The sequence below is a fragment of the Chrysochloris asiatica genome, unplaced genomic scaffold, assembly GCF_000296735.1.
Source record: "Chrysochloris asiatica unplaced genomic scaffold, ChrAsi1.0 scaffold00005, whole genome shotgun sequence".
Lineage (NCBI taxonomy): Eukaryota > Metazoa > Chordata > Mammalia > Afrosoricida > Chrysochloridae > Chrysochloris > Chrysochloris asiatica.
This window is the reverse complement of record NW_006408523.1, coordinates 19,076,801-19,098,183: the sequence shown is the minus strand read 5'-3', so window position 1 is coordinate 19,098,183 and position 21,383 is coordinate 19,076,801. Positions and strand designations below refer to the sequence as shown.

General features: G+C 39.0%; 1 protein-coding gene across 1 annotated transcript in view; it reads left to right on the top strand.

The window, feature by feature from the left end:
- Positions 1–21,383, top strand: part of GPC6 (glypican 6) — a 1,623,644-nt gene that overhangs the window by 1,493,268 nt on the left and 108,993 nt on the right. Inside the window, 1 exon segment of the mRNA XM_006832006.1 lies at positions 1,074–1,221. Within this exon segment, the coding sequence (XP_006832069.1) occupies positions 1,074–1,221 (148 nt within the window).

Below are 21,383 nucleotides of genomic sequence, written 5' to 3'. Positions count from 1 at the left end.
TGGAAGAAAGATGAGGCTTTCTGCTCCCATAGAGATTTACAGCCTTGGAAACCCTGTACAGGGTCCCTATGAGTTGGAACCGACTCCATAGCACATAAAACAACAACATATATATCTATGATATGAATCTATATATATGTGAAAAGTTTCTGAAATGTTCCTATATTCCCTATAATTCTAGTAATGGTCTTATCACTTGATACCCTAAGCGTGAAGCTTCTAAAAACTCCAATGGAGATATCTCCACGCCACCCTGAGTGAAGCCACTGTGGGAAAGAATGAGCAGCTCAGTCTCTAAGATCATTATCATAAAATGTTTGATTTCCCACAGCAAATCCTCATTGTGACATGAACAGCTGTCAACAACAGAATTAGAGGAAACTGTCATTCTGTGGATTTTATGCATATTTGCATGTTCCATGTCCACACCACTGCTCAAGAGAGTATTTCCAAGGAACTCTCACAATAGAAGTTTGCATTATTCAAAGGGGAGTCATTCAAGGTAGTTGGCCTTATATGCAATACATGAAATACATCTGTCATGATAACAAAAATCCCAAATGGATGTTTCTTGAGAACTAAAATCAAGTGCATGAAAATTTCTACCACAAAACGTACTTCATTTGCGCTCCTCCTCTGAAGTCAGCATTGCTCTTGAGCTGACACTTAATCAAGACAAACCTATTGTAGAACTGCTCCAGGGGGTCTCCAATGTCTGAGTTTTCGAATGTAGATTGCTAGACCTCTCTGGGTGGATTCGTACTGCCAGCCTTTCAGTTAGTAATCAAGCATGTTGCTGTGCACGCCACTCATGGACTCTTAGGTAACTTTTACAATTCCTATTTTTTAATATATGGTGAAACAAAGAGTCTGAGCCTATAAAAGCTCACTCTGTGTCTTTCTGGATTATTCTATTACAGGCTGGTTGTATTTGTTTGTTTGCTTACACTTGCATGTGTTTGAAGTAAGAGTTTCATGGAAAATATGAAAACCACTGCGTTGCGCACTTCTGCATCAAGGTCTCAGAAGGAAACTCACTCTATAGCGTGTCATCGTGTCTCTGGTTCTTCCAGGTGTTTCAGGGATGCGGCCAGCCCAAGCCCGCTCCAGCCCTCAGATCAGCCCGCTCAGCACCAGAAAACTTTAATACGCGTTTCAGGCCCTACAATCCTGAGGAGAGACCAACAACCGCTGCAGGCACAAGCTTAGATCGGCTGGTGAGTACTTGCGGATTGATGGCCATAATGGATACTCTCTGTGCCGAGAATATTCGTGAAAACACAATATAAGATCTTGGAAAGGTTGATTAGGATAGTCGTCTCTTTCTTATATTCTCCTTCTGATTTTAATTAGAAGTTTTTGAAGTAATGGGATCTCTCTGTTAGTCTGTAAATTTGAATATTTAAGAAATTGTATCACTATTAATCCACTCATGCAGTGGCCAAAATTTCAACTTTATATTTCTTCTAAAATGTTAATTAGAAGATGAAGGTACTGATATCCGTTCTTCCAGAGAGACAGTTATATTCATCTATTTCAACTCTTTTCTTAAAATGATTGTTTATTCAAGCATGATACAGTGAAAGGTTTTTTTTTATGACTCCTTATTATCATATGCAAAGTTTTCTGTTTGGAAGACCCCAAATTAATGCTAGGTACCAATGTTTTCCCTTTGTGTGTGTGTGTCTTTGAAAAGTTGGAATCCTAAGATACAGTCACTACTTGAGCTGTTTCAATGTGATAGCTGAATGGAAACAAAGCTATTTAGCTCTTGAATACAACGATCCATATAGTAAATACAATTTTTGAGTGTGTTTTAAAAATCAGATTTTGAAATAAAAAAGTAAAGCTTTTCCTATCAAATAAATATTGCTTGATAAGTTGTTATTTAAATTCTTCCATTTATAGTACTATAAAGAATAGATACACTTGTAATTGTTAGTTCTGTTAAGGGTGCTTTGCCAATTATCTTCATGCAAAATTAACAGATAAAAACCTTCAGGTCATAAAGCACTGGAAACAATCTGATTGTATCAGATAAACTTGGGTCTCTAGGGTTACTAGTTATGCATATGCTTTCATTGGGCACTGTTATAAATGATTTTCTCATTTTAGCTGATATCCTTCTAGCACTCATAATATTAGAATCGTTAAGTTTGGCCTCAAAGTGAATACACCTCAGCATTTCTCTCTATAAAAATCAAATGTATTTTACAGCATAAAGTCCTGTCCTGAAATGCTGAAGTGACAGGTAAGCTGGGTAGTGAACTGCTAAATTATCTCAAAAAGTTAATACTGATTACTAGCAAATAAAACACCCTTTTCTACAACATTGTTTTCAGAAACAAAATTATATGAGTAATTGCTTCAACCTTTTATTTTACTTTGGTTATTCTATCCTCTTTTCATAATTTCAGGAGAACATTGTTTACAATTCAGTCACCTTTTGTCTTTTAAACAACCAATTATATTTGCCAGATAATTTGTTGCTGCTATTCAGTTGTTTAAAATAAATGATGGTTGGATCTGATTCCATTGTCTGGGCTTTAACTTAACAAACTGGTTGTATTTCAAGATCCTTCTAACAAAAAGAACAATGGTTAATGTGAATTTGATATTAGATCCCCATCTTAGTTCTCTCAATAAACAATTCAGAGTTTTCAAATTTTTTATGAAAGCAAATTACAGAACTGGGATACATTAAGCACTTAATTATAATTGCATTGAATTTAAACAACATAATGATACCTGTGACAACTAATTATTTTCCCCCTTTGCAAAAGAGAAGCACAGTTTTCTCTCCTCCTCAGAAGATATAAACACACACACTCAGACGGGAGGAAGGCAACAAAACGCTTCTTTCCAAGACCACAATATTTATGCAATTTAGCACAAACCTAAATGAGACATTATCAACACTTGGAGAAGTTCAAATAATGTTGAAAATCTAATAGATAAATATATATGAAAATTGGAGTTTGAACTTTTTATTAAGGAATCTCATTGGTAATCTCATTAACAAAGACCCCAAATACAAGTTTGCTGTTGTGAAATAGCAAACTGATTTAGGATTGTTGATTTCTGCACTGGAAGATAAAAAAAGCTTTTATTCATTTTTTTCCCTGAAAATAATTAGTAATAATTTATCATCTGATTGTAAGTAAAATAAAGGATCAGATTCAGTACACAGATATGTAAATCAATAAGCTATTTTTATTCTAAAACATTCTTTAACATCCCATGGTAGTTTACTGCCCTCATAAGTAACTTAAAGCTCTGTAATAATTAAGATTTTATTCTTTTATTATTATTTTCATTATTGAATTAAATTTTCATTCCTGCCCATATTTGCAATTTGTAATTCACAGCCAGCCATAAGTCTACCTAGAGCTACTAAGCCAGAAGTGGCCTTTTCTTTATCAAAAGCATCTGTACCAAGGTTATTCCTAAAAACACAAGCTAAGCCTGAAGCTAGTATCAGAGTCTCCATTTGTGGCCTATGGCTCCCTCAAGGCTTTCCTTCTTCCTTTTGAGGCTGCAATATAGTTTGAACAGTGGGAAGGTAGAGCAGTTACCCTTGGCCTATGTGCAGTGTGCAAATGTCAGACAAAATCATCTTCAAGATAGATGTGTTAGTGAACTATCCTATGGGTCTGCCATACATCACTGCCTATTTTGACTGTTTTTAAACCAGACGTCTGTTACCTGTTCCAGTTTAAATTTTCCCCTGAAAAGATGTTTCCTGAAAGAAGCATGTGTCCCAGAAAAGGAGTATAACTGTAAAAGGTTCTCTAAATTTCTCTGGTTTAGCAGAGACAATGCTACCGAGCAGAGTTATCGAAAAAGAATATTCCAGTCACCTCAACCCCATTGCCAAAGTCAAGGTACTGCAATTATAAACTCTCAGAGAGCTGATTCTTAATACCATTTAAATTTAAATTTGTATATGTGATATTGAGATCTGCTGATACATGCTCTTATGTCCGTTATTGTAAAGTATAGTTTAGATGACCTGGTAATTATAGGGTTTGCCTTAGAAAGAAAGCTTCTAACCACAGACTGGATAAACTACTCAAAATTTATATAAGAGACTTAAAAACAAAACAAATCAAATGAACAAAAAACTCTCCTTAAAAATACATCAGTCCCATCATCTCACCTCCTATTATATTTCCTAAGAAGTTTAAATCCTTTAACATCTAGGAAACATTCGCATCTGTTCCTTTAAAGTTTTATGGTATAAAAGGCAGTTTATATAGCCAGTAGCTTTCAGATATACTTCCTTGAAGTTATTTTTATTATCCAATAATTACTTCATATGTGTGTATAAATTCAGCTGCCGATAGGAAGCCAACTAGTCAGAGAACGCTCCAGTCCCTCTGCCAATAGTCGTGATTTACTGAAGTCAAGAAATGCCATCAGCTAATTTGGTTCACGGACTGGAGCCACAGCCATGCTCCTCCTTCCTGTCAACAACACTCACAGTAACAGCCCTTCTGTCAGAACAGACTGTTACTGATTTTCAATTAAAGAGGCCAACGATGAGGATTGGCACTAGAGAAGAGACTAGCTCGTATTCCCTTTCCTTCAATGTATACTCTGTGAATTCTCTTAGTTTGATGTAAAACTATGAGGGTGTTTGCGTGTGTTTTTGTTTTGGGTAAGTTCCAATTAACAGGAAGTGAAGATTATAAAAATTAATCAACACAAAATAGCTCAATTTTTAAGACCTGAACAGACGGAACTATGTCAAATTAAAAAGGCAATTAATTCCACAGCTCAGAAAATGAGAACACAACATGCTACAGCACTTCTGAACTTAACTTGGGCAGGGACTCTGTTATTTCACTCCAGCAGACTCATTAGAGCAAAAACATACTTTAAAGTGTGCATCTCATAGGAATGTATTTTATAAAAATAGAATTCTTTTTAAAGCCAGCCTTGGAACTTAATTCACCAAGTTGGAGATGATGTTGATCAATAATTCTCTAGTAAGTATTCAACATTGTACTGTGTATGTAGATTTCTTTCTTGTCATTCTAAGGGAATTTGGGACAAGGGTGGGTGGAATTCCAGCCTACAACGATAAACATTATACCTGTTCTGTGCTATTATGTCTAGAATAATCTCTTTTTCTTTTTCCTTTACATTTGTTTTCCTCTTGCTTCCCAGAGGACTGTGTGGAAGACAATGCAGCATAGTGTAAGCTTTGGTCTTCTTACTCTTCCTCTCATCCCCATTTGTCTTTGTACAGTCATTCTGGAACGTTTCTAAGAAATTCCACCTCCACGTTTCCCTTCCAAATTGTCTGGAGAACGAATTGAGCATTGTACATGGCCAACTTGTTTAGTAATTTCCTCTCTGCTTGGTATTTATGGTTAACAACCATTTTGGTATTCTTTCCCCATGGTAAGGTTTTCAATTTAATCTTTGTGTAAGATCAGCTCATTTGGTGGCTGATTTAAATTCTAGCCCCATGTTCAGACTATGTGTAGTCTGCCTGAGAAACTAGCTTTTCCCTGATAGAATATACTGCCTGTTTTCTTCTCATGCTGAGCAAATAATTATATCACTAATAATACGAACAAACCTACATCAGCCCTCATGCATAAGGAGCTAATTTTTCCATTAGCTGGGGCATAGAGAATTTAGGGACAGGGGTAAGAAATAGTTAATGCTATAAGTTATAGATTCTCTGCCCCCCTTACTTGAATTGCTGATTTCTTTTAGAATATTCAAGGAAAAAGCATCATATATATATTACTTCAAAGTAGTTTGAACTGGGTTGAAGAGAAGAACAAACAACCAGGTTATCTTGCTTGACATTAAATATAACCCCAAATAATCAAATAAGTGTTGAATGTAGATTTCATAATACCATTTCATGCTGACAACACCTCTTAATAAAGACCCAAACCCTACCTAGCATCATGAACCCGGGGATGAAGATGGCCCTCAACTGATGAGCACTTATTTATTCATACAGCACTTCCATGGTATCAGAGATGTCTGCCTGACCTTAAATCCAGGCGAGGGTAACATGATGTCTAAAAGTTTACCTTTTCCTTTCCTGTTTTTAATGAAATCGTTTCCTGTTAAGAATCTGAGTAGTATCCCCATTCATCATTTCAGCAGTTCGGATGGGGGAAGAGAGTTAAAGAGGTAAATCCGTCACAGGACTTATACTGGAAGGGAAGAACTTAAGGGAAAACCATTTAAGACCTCCTGACACTCACTAGGAGATGGAAGGAAAAAGCATTACAGTTGAGATAAGTCAAAGATCTGTTCATTGAGCTCATTGGTTAAGCTAGAGAAGCTCAGTGTCAGAGAGTACAAGTACGGATGTGTTCTTCCCAGCACCTGTTGGGATTCCCAGCAGTTGAGCTAGGCCAATTCCCTTACTTGATGGTTATCACAACCCTTACTGCTGAACCACTGAAAACTTTTCCCCTGAAGAATACTGACTTCCTTGAAAATACTGGAATGAATGCAGCCCATAGTATTGCCCCATTCTCTGCTGGACTTCCCTGCTGGTCTCCTGGAATCTTCTCTATCTAAGTCACACACACACACACACACACACACAATCCAATATCTATGTTTTAATATGATACTTCTAACCATACAGCTCCTGAAATCAATTGGTTTGCCATTGAATGCATTGATCTGTTGCTAATATTATTACATCTAGAGTCAAATGTTTGCAAAATATCAAGTTCTGCACTTCTTTTTCCCCTCTGAAACAAAATTGATGAAGCAACTAACATTCTGGCATCATTTCCTGCCTGCTGGTTACTACCAGTTTCAGAGTAAAATGCTGGTCATAAAAATGTTCTTCCATGCCTCTTTAGGGCCATTTAGGTGTGATTTGAAGAGTTTTGGTTGTAAGGAGGAAAGAAACTGTCTGTTGTTCATTTTAAATTGCCATGGCATTTCACTGTTACCTCAGAAGATTCTGCATCCAGCTAAATCCACTGCTTTGCATTTCAAAAGGATGTCAGGCTGTGTTTAAGAAACTGCTTAATTATCTAGAGCCTCGGCTACTGTCTTTAGGTGAAATTGATAGTTCCCACCTTCTACTCCAACACACATACATACACACACACACACACACACACACGTATACACATACACATCCTCACTCTTTGCTTGGCCCAAATCTGAAAAAGTAAAACCTCAATGACAATAGTAAACCAGATTCTCCGCTTTAATTAGTTTTCTAAAGATAAATGGGTCAAGGCCAGATTGGCTTTCAGCATATGCTGCAACTGAATAAATTATGCCCCATTCACCCCAGCAAACAAATGGCTACAGCTCTGTCTACTTCAGAGTGTTAACTGCCCAGCCTTGCCTGGCAGATAACATGTTATCTGTTTAAGGCAACCCCACTGAGGTACCCCACTTTCAGTTTCAGTGAACTCTTGGTAATAACAGTAGCAAAACGCAGTGACCTTTCAAAAAATGGAGAAAACACAAAACATTTAAACCAAACTACCCAACGATTCAGTCCTAGTGATTGCATTGCTTCAAGGCAGCATTAGCAACATGGGGGGTGGGGGTAGGGGGCAGAAGAGTCTCATGCCACTGACTTCCTTCCATTGAGGAGGTTAGTGAGTGATGCCACCTGAGTTGGGAGTATCCTAAGACTCATGTATAAAATGATAGGTATCTCCAGGACAGTTTACTAGTCTGCTTATTCCACGGACTTGACGGATAGACAAATTGTATTCAGTAGTGGTATACATTGGAAACCTGGGTGGACTGTCTACTCCTGATGTAGATTTTTTTTATCTCCCATTCTTGGAAAGCTTTTCTTTCAGGTGTGTGGAGGAATTGTGGGACCAGGAGGAGCGTATTTCTCTTTCAGCACAAGCAAGGTCGTGTTTAATTGCATGTGGTCATAAACTGGGAGGAAAAAGACGAGTAATCAACACACTGACTGCCCAGTTCCCTGGGAGACACTAAAGCCCACTCCACATCACTGCCTGAAGATATGTTCACAGAGCCCTATGAATTCCAACAATGAAATAAAGACATACTACACATTTCAAAGGGGAGAGACATTCTATATATCTTACATTGAATAGAAGGGGTCTGTACTCATTTGGGGGGTAATTTTACCACCCAAACCCAGTTTCAACTGGATTAAATTCTCCTTTGTCCTCAGAAACATTTAAGCAGGAGCTTTGGTGAGCTATGAATATGTCATGATAATGCTACACTTTCAGCCCCCAAACATGGCTATACAGATTTGTGTACTGTTTTATGGAATGTCGATATGTTTATTTTTCCTTTCCGACTTTAAAATTTCTTTCAGAACATCTAAACTGCTTGGAAACACAAATGGTTGTATTCTGAAAGTATCAATCAACAGATAAATTTATTGAGTTCCTCTCTGTTGCGCATCACTTAGTAAAACTATCATCTATAATCTACATTTTGTTGTTATTGTTGTTAAGTGCCTTCGAGTCAGTTCTGATTCATAGCAACCCTGTATAGGGTTTCAAAGGAGTGGCTGGTGAGTTTGAGCCACCAACCTTTGCTTCAAACAGAACTTGCAGTCCAGTGCTTATCCTACAGTTCTGGATGAGGACTTGTAATCTATATTATAGCGTGTTGTTAGTGCTGGCGTCAACAAAAGGCAAGGCCTGCTATTTGCAAAAGGCATTTCTTTTGCACACCCTATTGAAAAACTTTCCGAGATAGAAAAAAACAACCATCACTCTAAAGGATGGTAAGGGGCAAAGTCCAAGTTAATGGTCATAAAACAATGGGGTGGAAATGTACACATGATGACACAATATGAAGTATGCACCCAATGTTAATGAACTGTGCATGAAAAAATTGTTGCATACGTATATGCTTTGTTGTATGGATTTTCACCAAAACAAATAAATGAATAAGGCACTGCTTATCGATCCAGATGAATCCCTGTGTCTCCTATAGGGAATATTACCTGGTAGAGAGTGTTGTACCATGTTGTTGTTAGGTGTCGTTGAGTCAGTTCCAAATCATAGCGACCTCATGGACAACAGGATGAAACACCTCCCTGTCTGTACTATCCTCACAGTTGTTATGTCTGAGCCCATTCTTACAGTCTCTGCATCAATCCATCTTGTCGAGGATCTTCCTCTTTGTTGCTGACCCCCTACTTCACCTCTACGTTATGTCCTTTTCCAGGGACTGGTCCCTTCCATAACATGTTCAAAGCATGTGTCATAACATCTCTCCATCCTCACTTCTCAAGAGCATCCTAGCTGTACTTCCTCCATATCACGTTAGCATGCAATCAGCAGGAATTTGACTTTTCAATCTAAGATAAATTACACCATAAAAGAATATGTGGACAATATATTAACAAATGCATAATCATTGATCAAATATGCAAATGGGAAACATTAAATTGCATGTTGTTGTTCTTGTTAAGTGCTGTCAAGTCAATTCCAGCCGATAGCAACCCTGTATAGGGTTTCCAAGGAACTACTGGTGAGCTTGAACCACTTACCTTGAGATTCAAAAAACTTTGCAGTCTGGTGCATCATCCTACAGCGCCACACCAGTACTCCTTAAATTACATAGCATCCTAATATAGGCCATACTCAAGAACTTGTTCTCCTTTCTTATGCTGGATCTTTCTGCCAAATGTAGAACAAATCAAACAGAAAGTCTGTTGTCACTCAGGAACTAATCGCATGTAAAGGCTCATCTACACACTTACTCGCACTGTGAGCCCTTTATTCAGCTATGTAATTGATGTTTGGGTGAGACCATTAGAAAAATCCGAACAGATGAGCCATACTAAACTGCTGTAACTATACCTTTAAAAATATTTGTTCATGAGAACCATCAGTTGGCATAGATTATTGAACAGCTTAAAGAACCTTTTCCTTGTGATGGAAAATCTGCAGTCATTTCTGCTCCTAGCGATGTACCTTAACTCCCAAATGTGATGTTCACGCTTATGAGAAAGAGAGCTGAGAAATGGGATATTTCATAAATACCAGTTTTGATGTATTTGCTGTATAATCAATCAGCCTTTAACTGACTCTGGGGCCCATGGAATACATTTGAAAGCACGGGGAATTTGGCTATTCCCATAACATACTTGGACACTCTTTACTGCTAGCAGTAAACCCCAGGCATAAACATTGTAGAGAAAAACTAGTTGAAAAGAAACCCGTTTGATTGAAAATTGACTTTCCTTCATAAATGTTAAAAGTAGAAAGATACCTGCAGCACACAATAATTTTATTACTTAAGCTCATTCATGGTCATTATTGTCAAAGGGTTTGACTTCATGATATTTTCATACTCCTAAAAAAAGACAGGCCAAGTTATTTTTTTTTAAAAATTAAGTCATATAGGTGGTGACTGAGCCAACCGTTAGTATTATCACTACCAATATGTTCTTTTATAAATACTTTTTTGAAAGTTGCATTCGTGTGTCTTTAGAAGCTTCGCCAGTACTGTATTGATCAGAATGGAACAGGAAAAGTACTGCTACACATACAAATAGTTCCTCAAATCTCAGTGGCTCACAACAACACAAATGTTTTTCTTATTTGTACCAAGTGTCCATGGTAAGCTGACTGCAGGTTGGTTACATATGATCACTGCAGGACCCGGGAGACAGTGCTGTTGTCTGAAGTCCACTGTTTCAGTAGCAAAGCCACAGAGAATGTAGCAAATGTGACTGATAAAACTCCCATCTGATCGGGACACATCACATTGATCCCATATCATTGGCCAAGCAGGCAGGAAATATAAGTCTCACACAATGAGGAAATGGACATCTTAGTGAAAAGGTGTATTGTCAAGAAATCATATGATGTATTGCATTGGGTAAATCTGTGGCAAGAGACCTATTTGACGTATGAAAAAGCAAAGATACCACTTTGAGACTTAGGTACATCTGACTAAAGCCATGGCCTTTTCTATCTTCACATACGCATGTGAAAACTGGACATTAAAAAAGGAAGACCAAAAAAAGAACCAACACCTTCAAATTGTGGCTTTGGCAAAGATGATTGAATATACCATGGAGTGCCTTAAGAAAAAAAATCCATCCAGGATGAAGTCCAACCAGAATGCTCCTTCAGAAGTGAGGATGGCAAACCTTCCTCTTCCTTATTTTGGACATGTCATCAAAATATACCTATCACTAGAGGCAGGCATCATGATTGGTGAATTAGAGGGTCAGCAGAAGACAGTGAGCCTCTCAGGGAGCTGGTCTGACATAGAACCAGACAGACCGTGATGGTCTTGGTTATGACAGTGAATAAGAGGATGACACAGGACAAGGCAACATGTCTTCCTGTTTAACATTTGTCAACTTGACCACACATTGCCAACCATAAACGCATGTGCCCAAGGCAAGATATTCAAATTCATAAAAATCAGTTTCATTACTTTTACTAATTCTAGAAGAAAAAAAGACACGCATTCATTCAGTAAATATTTAGTGCAAGTTCTGGTGGTGCCGTGGGTTAAGCATTGGGCTGCTAACCGCAAGATCAGTGGTTCAGACCCATCAGTCACTCCATGGGAGAAAGATGAGGCCGTCTGCTCTTGTAAACATTTGCAATCTGATAAACCCTAGGGAATAGCTCTACTCTGTCCTACAGGGTCTCATATGAGTTGGAATTGACTCAGCGGCAGCTCTGTCCTGTAGGGTCTCATATGAGTTGGAATTGACTCAGCGGCAGTGGGGAGGGTGTTGTTAAGTGCCATCGAGTCAGTTCTGACTCTATATAAAGGGTTTCCCTGTAAAAGGTTTTCCGAGGAGCAGCTGGTGGTTTGAACTGCTGACCTTGCGGTTCAAACTGACCCTGCTGTCCAGTGCATTATCCTGCAGCACCACACCAGGTAGTATGTACCAAGTATTGTTGACTAGGATATAATTAAAGAACACACAATTCTTTGGTGACTATACTAAAGTCAATCCTGTGCAGTAGGTTCCAACTCGTGATGGCCCATATATTGCAGATTAGAATGGTGCGGCATGTGGGTTTCATGGTCATGGCCTCTCAGAAGCAAACTGTCAGACTTGTCTTCTGGAGTTCCTTTGATTGGGTTCAAACCACTAACCTTTCAGGTAGTAGCTCCACATGTAATATTTGCATGGATATATTCATGGAAGAAAGATGAGGCTTTTTGCTCCTGCAAAGATTTTAAAAGCCTTGGAATCCCTATACAGGGTCAGAACCGACTTGACAGCACTTAACAACAACTCCGATAGATGTATTGTTTGAATCCAACAGTGCTCTGGGAAAGATCTCTCTGCAAATGAACTATAAGTCACAGAGAAAATGGTGTGTGTTTTTTGTTTTGTTTTGTTTTTTTTGAGCACACTAGCTCTGTAGGATAAACACTGGACTGCTGACTATAAGGTTAGGAGTTTGAATTCACCAGCTGCTCTGTGGAGAAAGAAGAGGCTTCTTGTTCCCACAGATTCTTCCTCCACAGAAACCCTATATAGACTCACAATGATTCTGGTGGGATTCACAGGCACTTAACAATAGGCGAAATCCACATCCTTGTTTCAAGGAAGGAAGGCCAGCAATTCTTTCCAAATCAGGTTGATTTTTATCATCAGATGGCTGTTTAGCCTACTTGAACTTTGAAGTCACCCAGAGCCAAGAAGTTCCATCCAAATCTTAAGACAGTATTTCAAGGAGGAAAGAGAAGTTGTTGCCAATGAATCAGAGACAAATGGTAATAGGGAAACAGAATAAAGCAAAAACTGTTTGTTTGTTTTTTAATTTATCGCCAGTATAAAATCTCTCAGATGCAGACATAATCTATTTTTAAATGAGGTGTCAATACTGCATATCAGGAGTGCAACTCTTACGTGGCTTGATGTCAGGTTTGCTTAATCAGAGCAATTTTTCTGCTCTTCTCCTTTCTGGATCAACCTAGTTGGAGCAAATCAAATTGTTCTCCCTTCCTCTCTGTTTCATATATCATCATTTAGAATCACCAAGAATTCACGTTCTGGAACCTGCCCTTGTCTCCTTTTACAATCTCTGCTTATTTCTGAACAGCATTCATGAAGTAGAACACTTTTCACAGGTTAATCAGGGAAATTGCCTCAGCTGACAGCAACAACAAACTTATCAATTGCAATGCAAGTCTAAGGCAAGTGTGTGCACTGAGCGACTCTTGTGTGGAATTCCTTGCAAAATCGCATTGCTTTGATTCAGCTGGAAGAAAAATGACACTATACATTCATAAATGTTTTATGTATAATGAAGCAGGGAAGCAATGACTGGGCGACTTTTACTCTTAGGGAATTTGATCTAAGAAAACTCCCCAAAGCAACCTGCCACATTTCAGTGAAGAACCCTCATCTCTACTTGAAAAGGCTGAGCGTCTCCCCTTCTAGCTCTTTGCAGCTCCTTGACTGCCAGAGAAGAGGAGTAAACACAGAGCAGCTAGAACAGCTGTGAGAAGAAAAAACATAGAGGCAGCAAACTGCCTTAATTCATCTCCTCACATAAAATCCCCAAACCCAGAGGCTATCTTTAGTATACATGTCCACACTAAAATGTTTCCAGTTACTCAGGAAAATCAAATCCTCTCTAAGCAACTGTCAAGGAACACAAAATTTATCATTAGGGTTTTAATGGTGAAGGCTCAAGTAAAAGAATCCTCATCCTATCTTTTGTCAAATTTTCTTGACAAATAAAATAAAAAGCCCTCCATGGTATTTACATAAAAAGCAGTTTTCCTTCACTATGATTTTGAAGGGTAAGAAGGAAAATGAAGCTTCAGGTTTGTTTTATGAAAAACTAAAAAAGGTTGCTTTTGAAGGTTTTGGATAATTTTGAGTCCAGTGTATCTTTTTTAGTTACTCTACACTCCTTGTGGAACACTGGTGTGGCACTATAGGGTAAGCACTGGACTGTTAACAGATAGGTTGGTGACTCAAACACAACAGCTATTCCTCAGAAACCCTATACAGTATCGCTATGGGTCAAAAACAACTTCACAGCACTTAACAACAACAGCCTCTATGCCATGCCCTGCCCTACATTAACCGCCATGGCTCTCTGCTTCCTGGGAAATAGAAGGAAACAGATTGGATACTGTGGCCCTTTCCTTAACAACAACAGCCTCTATGCCATGCCCTGCCCTACATTAACCTCCATGGCTCTCTGCTTCCTGGGAAATAGAAGGAAACAGATTGGATACTGTGGCCCTTTCCTTAACAACAACAGCCTCTATGCCATGCCCTGCCCTACATTAACCGCCATGGCTCTCTGCTTCCTGGGAAATAGAAGGAAACATTGGATACTGTGGCCCTTCCCAGATTAACAATCTTCAGATCTTTTATGTTCTAACTGGTATTTGTTTGAGCTTGTTTTTGTTTGCTTGTTCTGTTAATTACTAAGTGGACTATTTCACTAGGCAGGTAGATTTATCTATTTCTTACAGTTTACCCTGTTTTTGTCTCTCTATATTTATCTTCCTTGTGAACTGAACTCTTCATTATTATATTGTGACCCACTTTCTCTAGCAATGGCTTTTTTCTGATATTAACATAGTTGTTCCAATTTTTTTTTAAGTTAATATTTGACTGATAGCTTTTCTTCATTTTTCTACTTGCAACCATTCTGGGTCTTTACTTTTTAACTGTGCCTCTTGCCAACATTATATAGCTGGAATTTTTTTTTTCTTTCATCCAGATTGAAAATGTTCATAATTTAACTACACCATTCAGTTCACTTAAATGAATTGTAAATACTGATATTGTTGTTGTGTGTCATCAAGTCGGTTCCGACTCTCAGTGACCCTGCATAGAGGACTTCTTGAGGAGCAGCTGGTGAGGTTGAACCAACGACCTTGCACTTCAAACCGACTTTGCAGTCCAGCACATTAATCCTCAGTGTCACTCCAGGACGCCAATTACTGATATAGTTGAATTTATTTTTTCCATCTCATTTTGTACTATTTATCTGATTTTTTTTCCCAGTTAGCTAAATCCTTCCTTCTTGTGGATTGATTGTGGAATTTGCTCATTTCACTTTGTGTGTGTGTGCATCTTTGTTGTTGTTTTGGGCCGTGGAATTGGTTACAACAAACAGCGACCCTGTGTAGGGTTTCCGAGGAGTGCCTGGTGACTTTGAACCACTGACCTTGTGGTTCAAACCAATCTTTTGGTCCAGAGAATTATCCTGTAGCATCATAGATGTATTCTTTATTTGTTTTATTCTTTTCACGATTAACTTTGAAATTGTAATATCTATCTTAACTTATTAAAGTCTGAGTTAAATCAATATCTTTGCTATTCTCTGGAAGAGCCCAAGAACCTGAGAATCACCTTAACTCTGATGATTCCCCTCCCACTCATGGGTCAAGGTTGCTAGATAATTTAGTTCTAGCTTTGTTTTTATTTTTTAAAGTCCCGTAAGACTTTAGATGATCATTATTATAGATGCTGTAACTTTTTACATAGATTGAAACCACCTATTCACTGCTTTCTTTGTTCATCATCAGACTCAAGGATCACTTTCCTTGTCTGGAATACATACTCTGGAATTCCCTTTACAGAGGGATATATATGAAACTCTTTGTTTATCCTGAGTCTTAGAAGATATTTTCGTTTAGTATACAATTTCAGGATGACAATTATTCTGAGTACATTTCTGCTTGTATTTCCTTATTTCCTAGTTTGCGTTGTTGCTGTTGGACAGTCTGCCTTTCTCTCTGATACTTTTAAAGTGTATATCTAAAGTGTTTGCTGGTCTGACATGGCTGCGGTATATCTTCAGGCACTTTGGTGCTTTGTTTCCTTATATTTATTATGTTTTGTTTGTTTGTTTGGATTTTTGTAAGTTCTTTAGAACTTAATCAATAGAAAGCTTTTGAGGCTGTGTTGAAGATGTATTTGTATTTAGCTCTTATACTAAAATTGTAACCCCCTTGGATTCCCTGTTTTATGTGATGGAGTGGAGATGCAGACTCAACACCTTTGGGAAACCCTGCACTTCATTTCCCATCCCTTGCTTCAATCCTGCACAGTTGTTAAGATCAAAGGCAGTCACAGGATTTTCTTTTCTGGGTTCTAATTTTCACTTAGTTCTTAGTCTTTGAGGATTCGTTCCTATTCTGCCAACCCATTGATCCCTTTAAAATATGTTTTCTGTATTTTATATAGAAGTTCTAATGGTTTCAGCAGAGTGGTCAGTGTCTGCCATTCTTCTCTAAAACTTATAGAAAGATGCATACCGGGTAATTTCCTCCAACAACCAAATGTTATGATCCCTTAACCTGATAAAAACAATGGAACAGTTATCTTCGTTCTCTGGTCCTGATAAGTACTCTTGTTATTATTTGATACCATCAAGTAGGTTCTGACCCAGAGCAACCTCTGCACAACAGAACCACTGCCCTGGCCTGTGCCACCTTCATAATTGTTGTTACGCTTGAGCCATTGCTGCTGCCACTGTGCCAATCCATCTCATGGAGGGGTCTTCCTCTTCCTTGCTAACCCTCCACTTTACGAAGCATGGTGTCCTTCTCCAGGGACTGATCCCTCCTGATAACATGTCCGAAGTATGAGAGACATGTTATCTTATCACTCTTTTCATTTCCTATCCTGGCTTCTACGGAGCTTGCGATTCCTAACCCCATCTTCAAAAGTTGGTATTCTTTTAGGTACACCCGAAGTTTCCCATCCACAAGGCCAGCATCCCCATCTTGCAACTTGAAAAGAATCCAAAGTCTACTCCTGATGGCTCCACCCACCACAGGAACAAGGTTCCTCTCCAAAACCTAAACTTGTGGTACTACAAAGTTTTTCAGAAATTTTGCCATTATTTTTCTTTCATGAGTGACTTTAACCAAAGGATTCACACAATCTGTACTTCAGAAAGAAAATGCAATACGCTTTTCGTCCTATCTCTTTGTTGGCACCTGGAACAATCTTGCTCCATGTACTTCTGAACCCAGACTGATAAGCTGACAAGAAAAGTAAACCAAGCTGGATAAACTCACTAAAACATTTAGGAACCCACTTTGAAAAGCATTTTGTACATGGGCAGTGGGACTCAGCATAATGTATTTAATAGCTATTATGCGCCAAACTATGTTTGTAAACCATTTAAAATACTAAATTCACAGTATTTCAGAATTCCTATTATTATAGGAATGATAATAAGAAACAATGTTATTTTTTCTTTAAAGAACAAACTGCTGTCAAGAAGGACATAGTAAAATTTGCAAACACATGGAAGCCCACGTGCTACATTTGGACGAACAGCGGCGCTGGCCTCACACTGCGGTTCTGCCATCGAGTCCAGACCACAAAGTCTTATTCTTTGCAGTGTTGTCTTCCACAAGCTGCTCAGAAGTCCACCCAGGTTAAAACTCTGGACCTGAGGACCTAGTGGTGACCTATGGCACGTGACTGTGTTTCACTCATTGCCCCAGATACACAGAGGGCAAGCACAAGAAAGAAAGCTGTTCTGAAAGACATGCAGGATGCCCACATCTTTGTGGTTCAAATGAGGACTATAGAATTGAGGGAGGACCCAAACCTGCTTGGATTACTGATATTGCTCACTTACCTTATTCATTCCATCCCTCTCAACTCCTGGGAAGAGCCTGTCCCCACTCCTACCAGATACCTTGCTTTTTATTTTCACATGGTGTCATAGAGATTAAAGGCAAGATGCTGAAGGCACACAACTAAAGTTCAAAATTCTGAATTTTTGCTCCTGAGCAAACTACTTACCTTCATTGTTTCATTCCTCATCTATAAAATAAAAAATAAAACAAAACAAACAAACAAACAAAAAAACAAATCCAATCATACTGACTCATACCAACGCTTTATAGGGTTTCTGAGGCTGTAAATCTTGGAAGGAGCAGAAAGCCTCAACTTTCTCCCTCCAGAGGCTGGTGAGTTTGAACCACCGACATTGTTGTTAGCAGTCTAGTGCTTATCCTGTAGCATCAGCATTGCCCTGATGTTGTGATGATTACATACACTAATGTGAATAAAGCTCCTAGCTTACCCACTGTTTATAGTAAGCTTAGTTACTAATATTATTGATAATAATGTTGTTATTAAGTGCCATAGAGTTGGTACTAACTCATAGTGACCCTCTGCACAACAGGACAAAACACTGCCAGGTCCTGGACCAAACTCACAATTGTTGCTAAGCCTAAGCCCATCACTGCCGTCACTGTACCAATCCATCTCGTTTGGGGTCTTCCTCTAATTCTCCAATCTTCCACTTTACCAAACATGATATCCTTCTCCAACGAATGGCCCCTCCTGATAATATGTCCAAAGTAGAAGAGACGAAGTTTGGTCATCCTGGCTTCCAAAAAGCACTCTGGCTGTGCTTCTTCCAACACACATTTGTTTGTTTTTTAGTAGTCCACGGTACTTTTAATATTCTCCTCCAACACCATAACTCAAATGCATCAATTCTTCTACAGTCTTCCTTATTCACTACCCAACTTTTGCATGTCATGAGATCTTCAGCATCATTTCTATCACCAAGGTCATATTTTCTAGCCACTTATCCTTGCTCTTTGTTTCCAACCTTTTCATTCCAATCACCAGTAATTATCAATACATCTTTATTGCATGTTTGATCATTTCAGACTGAAGAAATTGGTAGAATTCTTCAATTTCATCTTCACTGGCTTTAGTGGTTGGTGAGTAAATTTGAATAATAATGGTATTAACTGGTCTTCCTTATGTTGTTGTTGTTAAGTGCCGTCGAGTCGGTTCCGACCCATAGCGACCCTGTACAGGGTTTCCGAGGGTGTAAAGCTTTACGGGAGTAGAAAGCCTCATCTTTCTCCCGCGGAGCGGCTGGTAGTTTCGAACCGCTGACCTTAAGGTTCGCAGCCCGATTCATAACCACTACGCTACCAGAGCTCCTTGGTCTTCCTTATAGGCATATGGATATTATCCTGGCACAGACAGCACAGTACTTCATGAAAGATTTTGATATGTCCTTTTTGATAATGCAAAGCCATTCCTCTTTAATTTGTCATTCTCGACACAGTAAACCATGTAATTGTCAGATTCAAAATGTTCAATACCAGTCCATTTCAGCTCACTTAGGATGGAGCCCTACTATGGCGCTGTGAGTTAATGCACTGGATTGTAAAGTCAGTTTGAACCGCCAGGTTGGCAGTTCAAGCTCACCAGCTAGCTGCTCCTCCGAAACCTTATACAGGGTCGCTAGGGTCAGAACGGATTTGATGATACTTAACAACAACAATGCCTATCACTATCGATGCTTATTGATAATAGTAGTGAAACAACGGTAGATGAAGCTTGGTTATTATTAATTATATTATTAAACAAGAGCAACATCGAATTAGCGATTTCAAGTATGCAGTGGGCTCTGGGCCCTAACTCTTGTCTTTAGACAGTAAAGTGTCTGATTCAACGTCATACTTGAGCATTTAAAGAGTTAGCGCAATGGTTGTTATGAACAGGAACCGACTCGACAGAACTTAACAACAGCAAATATAATGGTTAAATGCTCAGCAGCTAACAGAAAGGTCAGAGGTTCGAACCCTCCAATCTGTCCTGGAGGAAAGATATGGCAGTCGGCAATGAGTAAGAATCAGACTAGTTGCAATGGATTTTAAGGCTACTAAAGGTTAAAACTCTCCAGCCACTCCTCAGGGACCTATACAGGGTTGCTATTAGTCGGAACTGACTCGACAGCACAGGTTTCAACAACAAAGGTTTCATCCGAACTCTGGTGTGTTGCTGTAAGCTAAGCACTCAACTGCTTACAATAAGGTCAGTGGTTCAAATTCTCCATCCACTCCTTGGAAACCCTATATAGGGTTGCTATGAGTCTGGACCAACCGGGGACACTTAACAATAACTGTTTCCGGGATGCTGGAGGCACCTCTGAAGACTAGGAGTGAAGGGCTGGCTAGCACTGGATTTGGGCATAACTGTTGAATAAAGTTGTACCTGAGCTACCGTAAAGATATAACCACATAGTAAGATTGCAGTTTATGAACATTTGGGAGGATGATAAGAGATTCAAGTTATATAAAAGAGTTAGGAAGGATCCAGCTAAACGGTGGAAGAAGATAGCCCAGAGGGATGATGGAGTTAGCTACTCCCACCCGAGAGCACTGCGCATGCTCATGGTCTCAGGCTACTGCCCGGACCCCTGCTGAAAGGCTTTTAAAGGGGAAAAACAACAACAACAACAACAACAACAAATGAGCAAGGCAAGGTAGAAATACTGGCAGAGGAGATGAAAAACCCAAATTAGATGGCTGACTCAGATGTGACAGTGAACAGCATTTAAATTTGCCTTTTCTAAAAACCCACTGGAAGGTGAAGACAGGGACGAGCCTGTGACAGTAATTTTACTGTAAAGTGATCAGTGCCTGGGGACTACATTTACTACGGGGAATGACAGAAAAAGAAGATGAATCCTGGAGTTATTTATATCCTCCCTCATCTTGGCCTGCCCCTTTACGAACAGAAAGAGAAACAGAGGCACCAAGTTATTAAGATTTGCTCCATGGCATAGGCAGTAGCACAAGAATTCGGGTGTGTCGTTTCCATACCGAGTGTATGCCCATCAAATCCTCGCACGTGCCTTTCTTAGAACATATAACACAGTTTAAGATGGAAGTAGGGCCTGCCTAACAGGATCTAAGAAAAGCAATGCCCCACCTTCGTACAGTGCTTTAGAATAGACAAAGGGTTTTCACATACTGCAGTTGTCTGTAAGGCTTGCAATAACTGGAACCAACTATTTTATTTTCCCATGAGGAGACGCCTGGTGCTCGGTTTCTGTTTCCCAGAGATCTGGTTCTGTAACCCTGTTAGTGTCATTGAGATTTCTACTGCCCTCCAAGGTCAAACATTTGCCCATCAAAGAAGTAGACAGTCATTTTAGTGGGTTTATTGCTATTTTGTCTGTTCTGTATTCTCCACAGTACTTCCATAAGATCCTCGGGGGGAAAAAGGAGGCAAGCAAATAAAGAACTCCTGAAATTATTGACCAGAGATAATCTTCAAACCTTCAACCAAAAATATCCCCTTAAGTCTTCTTAAAACTTAACAATACTAAACAAAAAACAACTTAACAATGTTGTTGTTGTTAAGTGCTGATGAGTCGGTTTCAACCAATAGTGACCCTGTATAGGGTTTACTAGGAGTGCCTGGTGAGCTTGAACCACCAACCTTGCAGTTCAAACCGACTTTGCAGTCCTGTGCATTAACCCACAGCGCCACAGCAGGACTTCAAACAAAACAATAGTTGAGTGTAACTAACAAGAAAAATGTCTGCTTTCAGCATTATGCTCATTTAAGAACTATCTATATGGGATCAATGTCACATTGTCCGGAGAGAACAGTCGCTGAAGAAGGATGT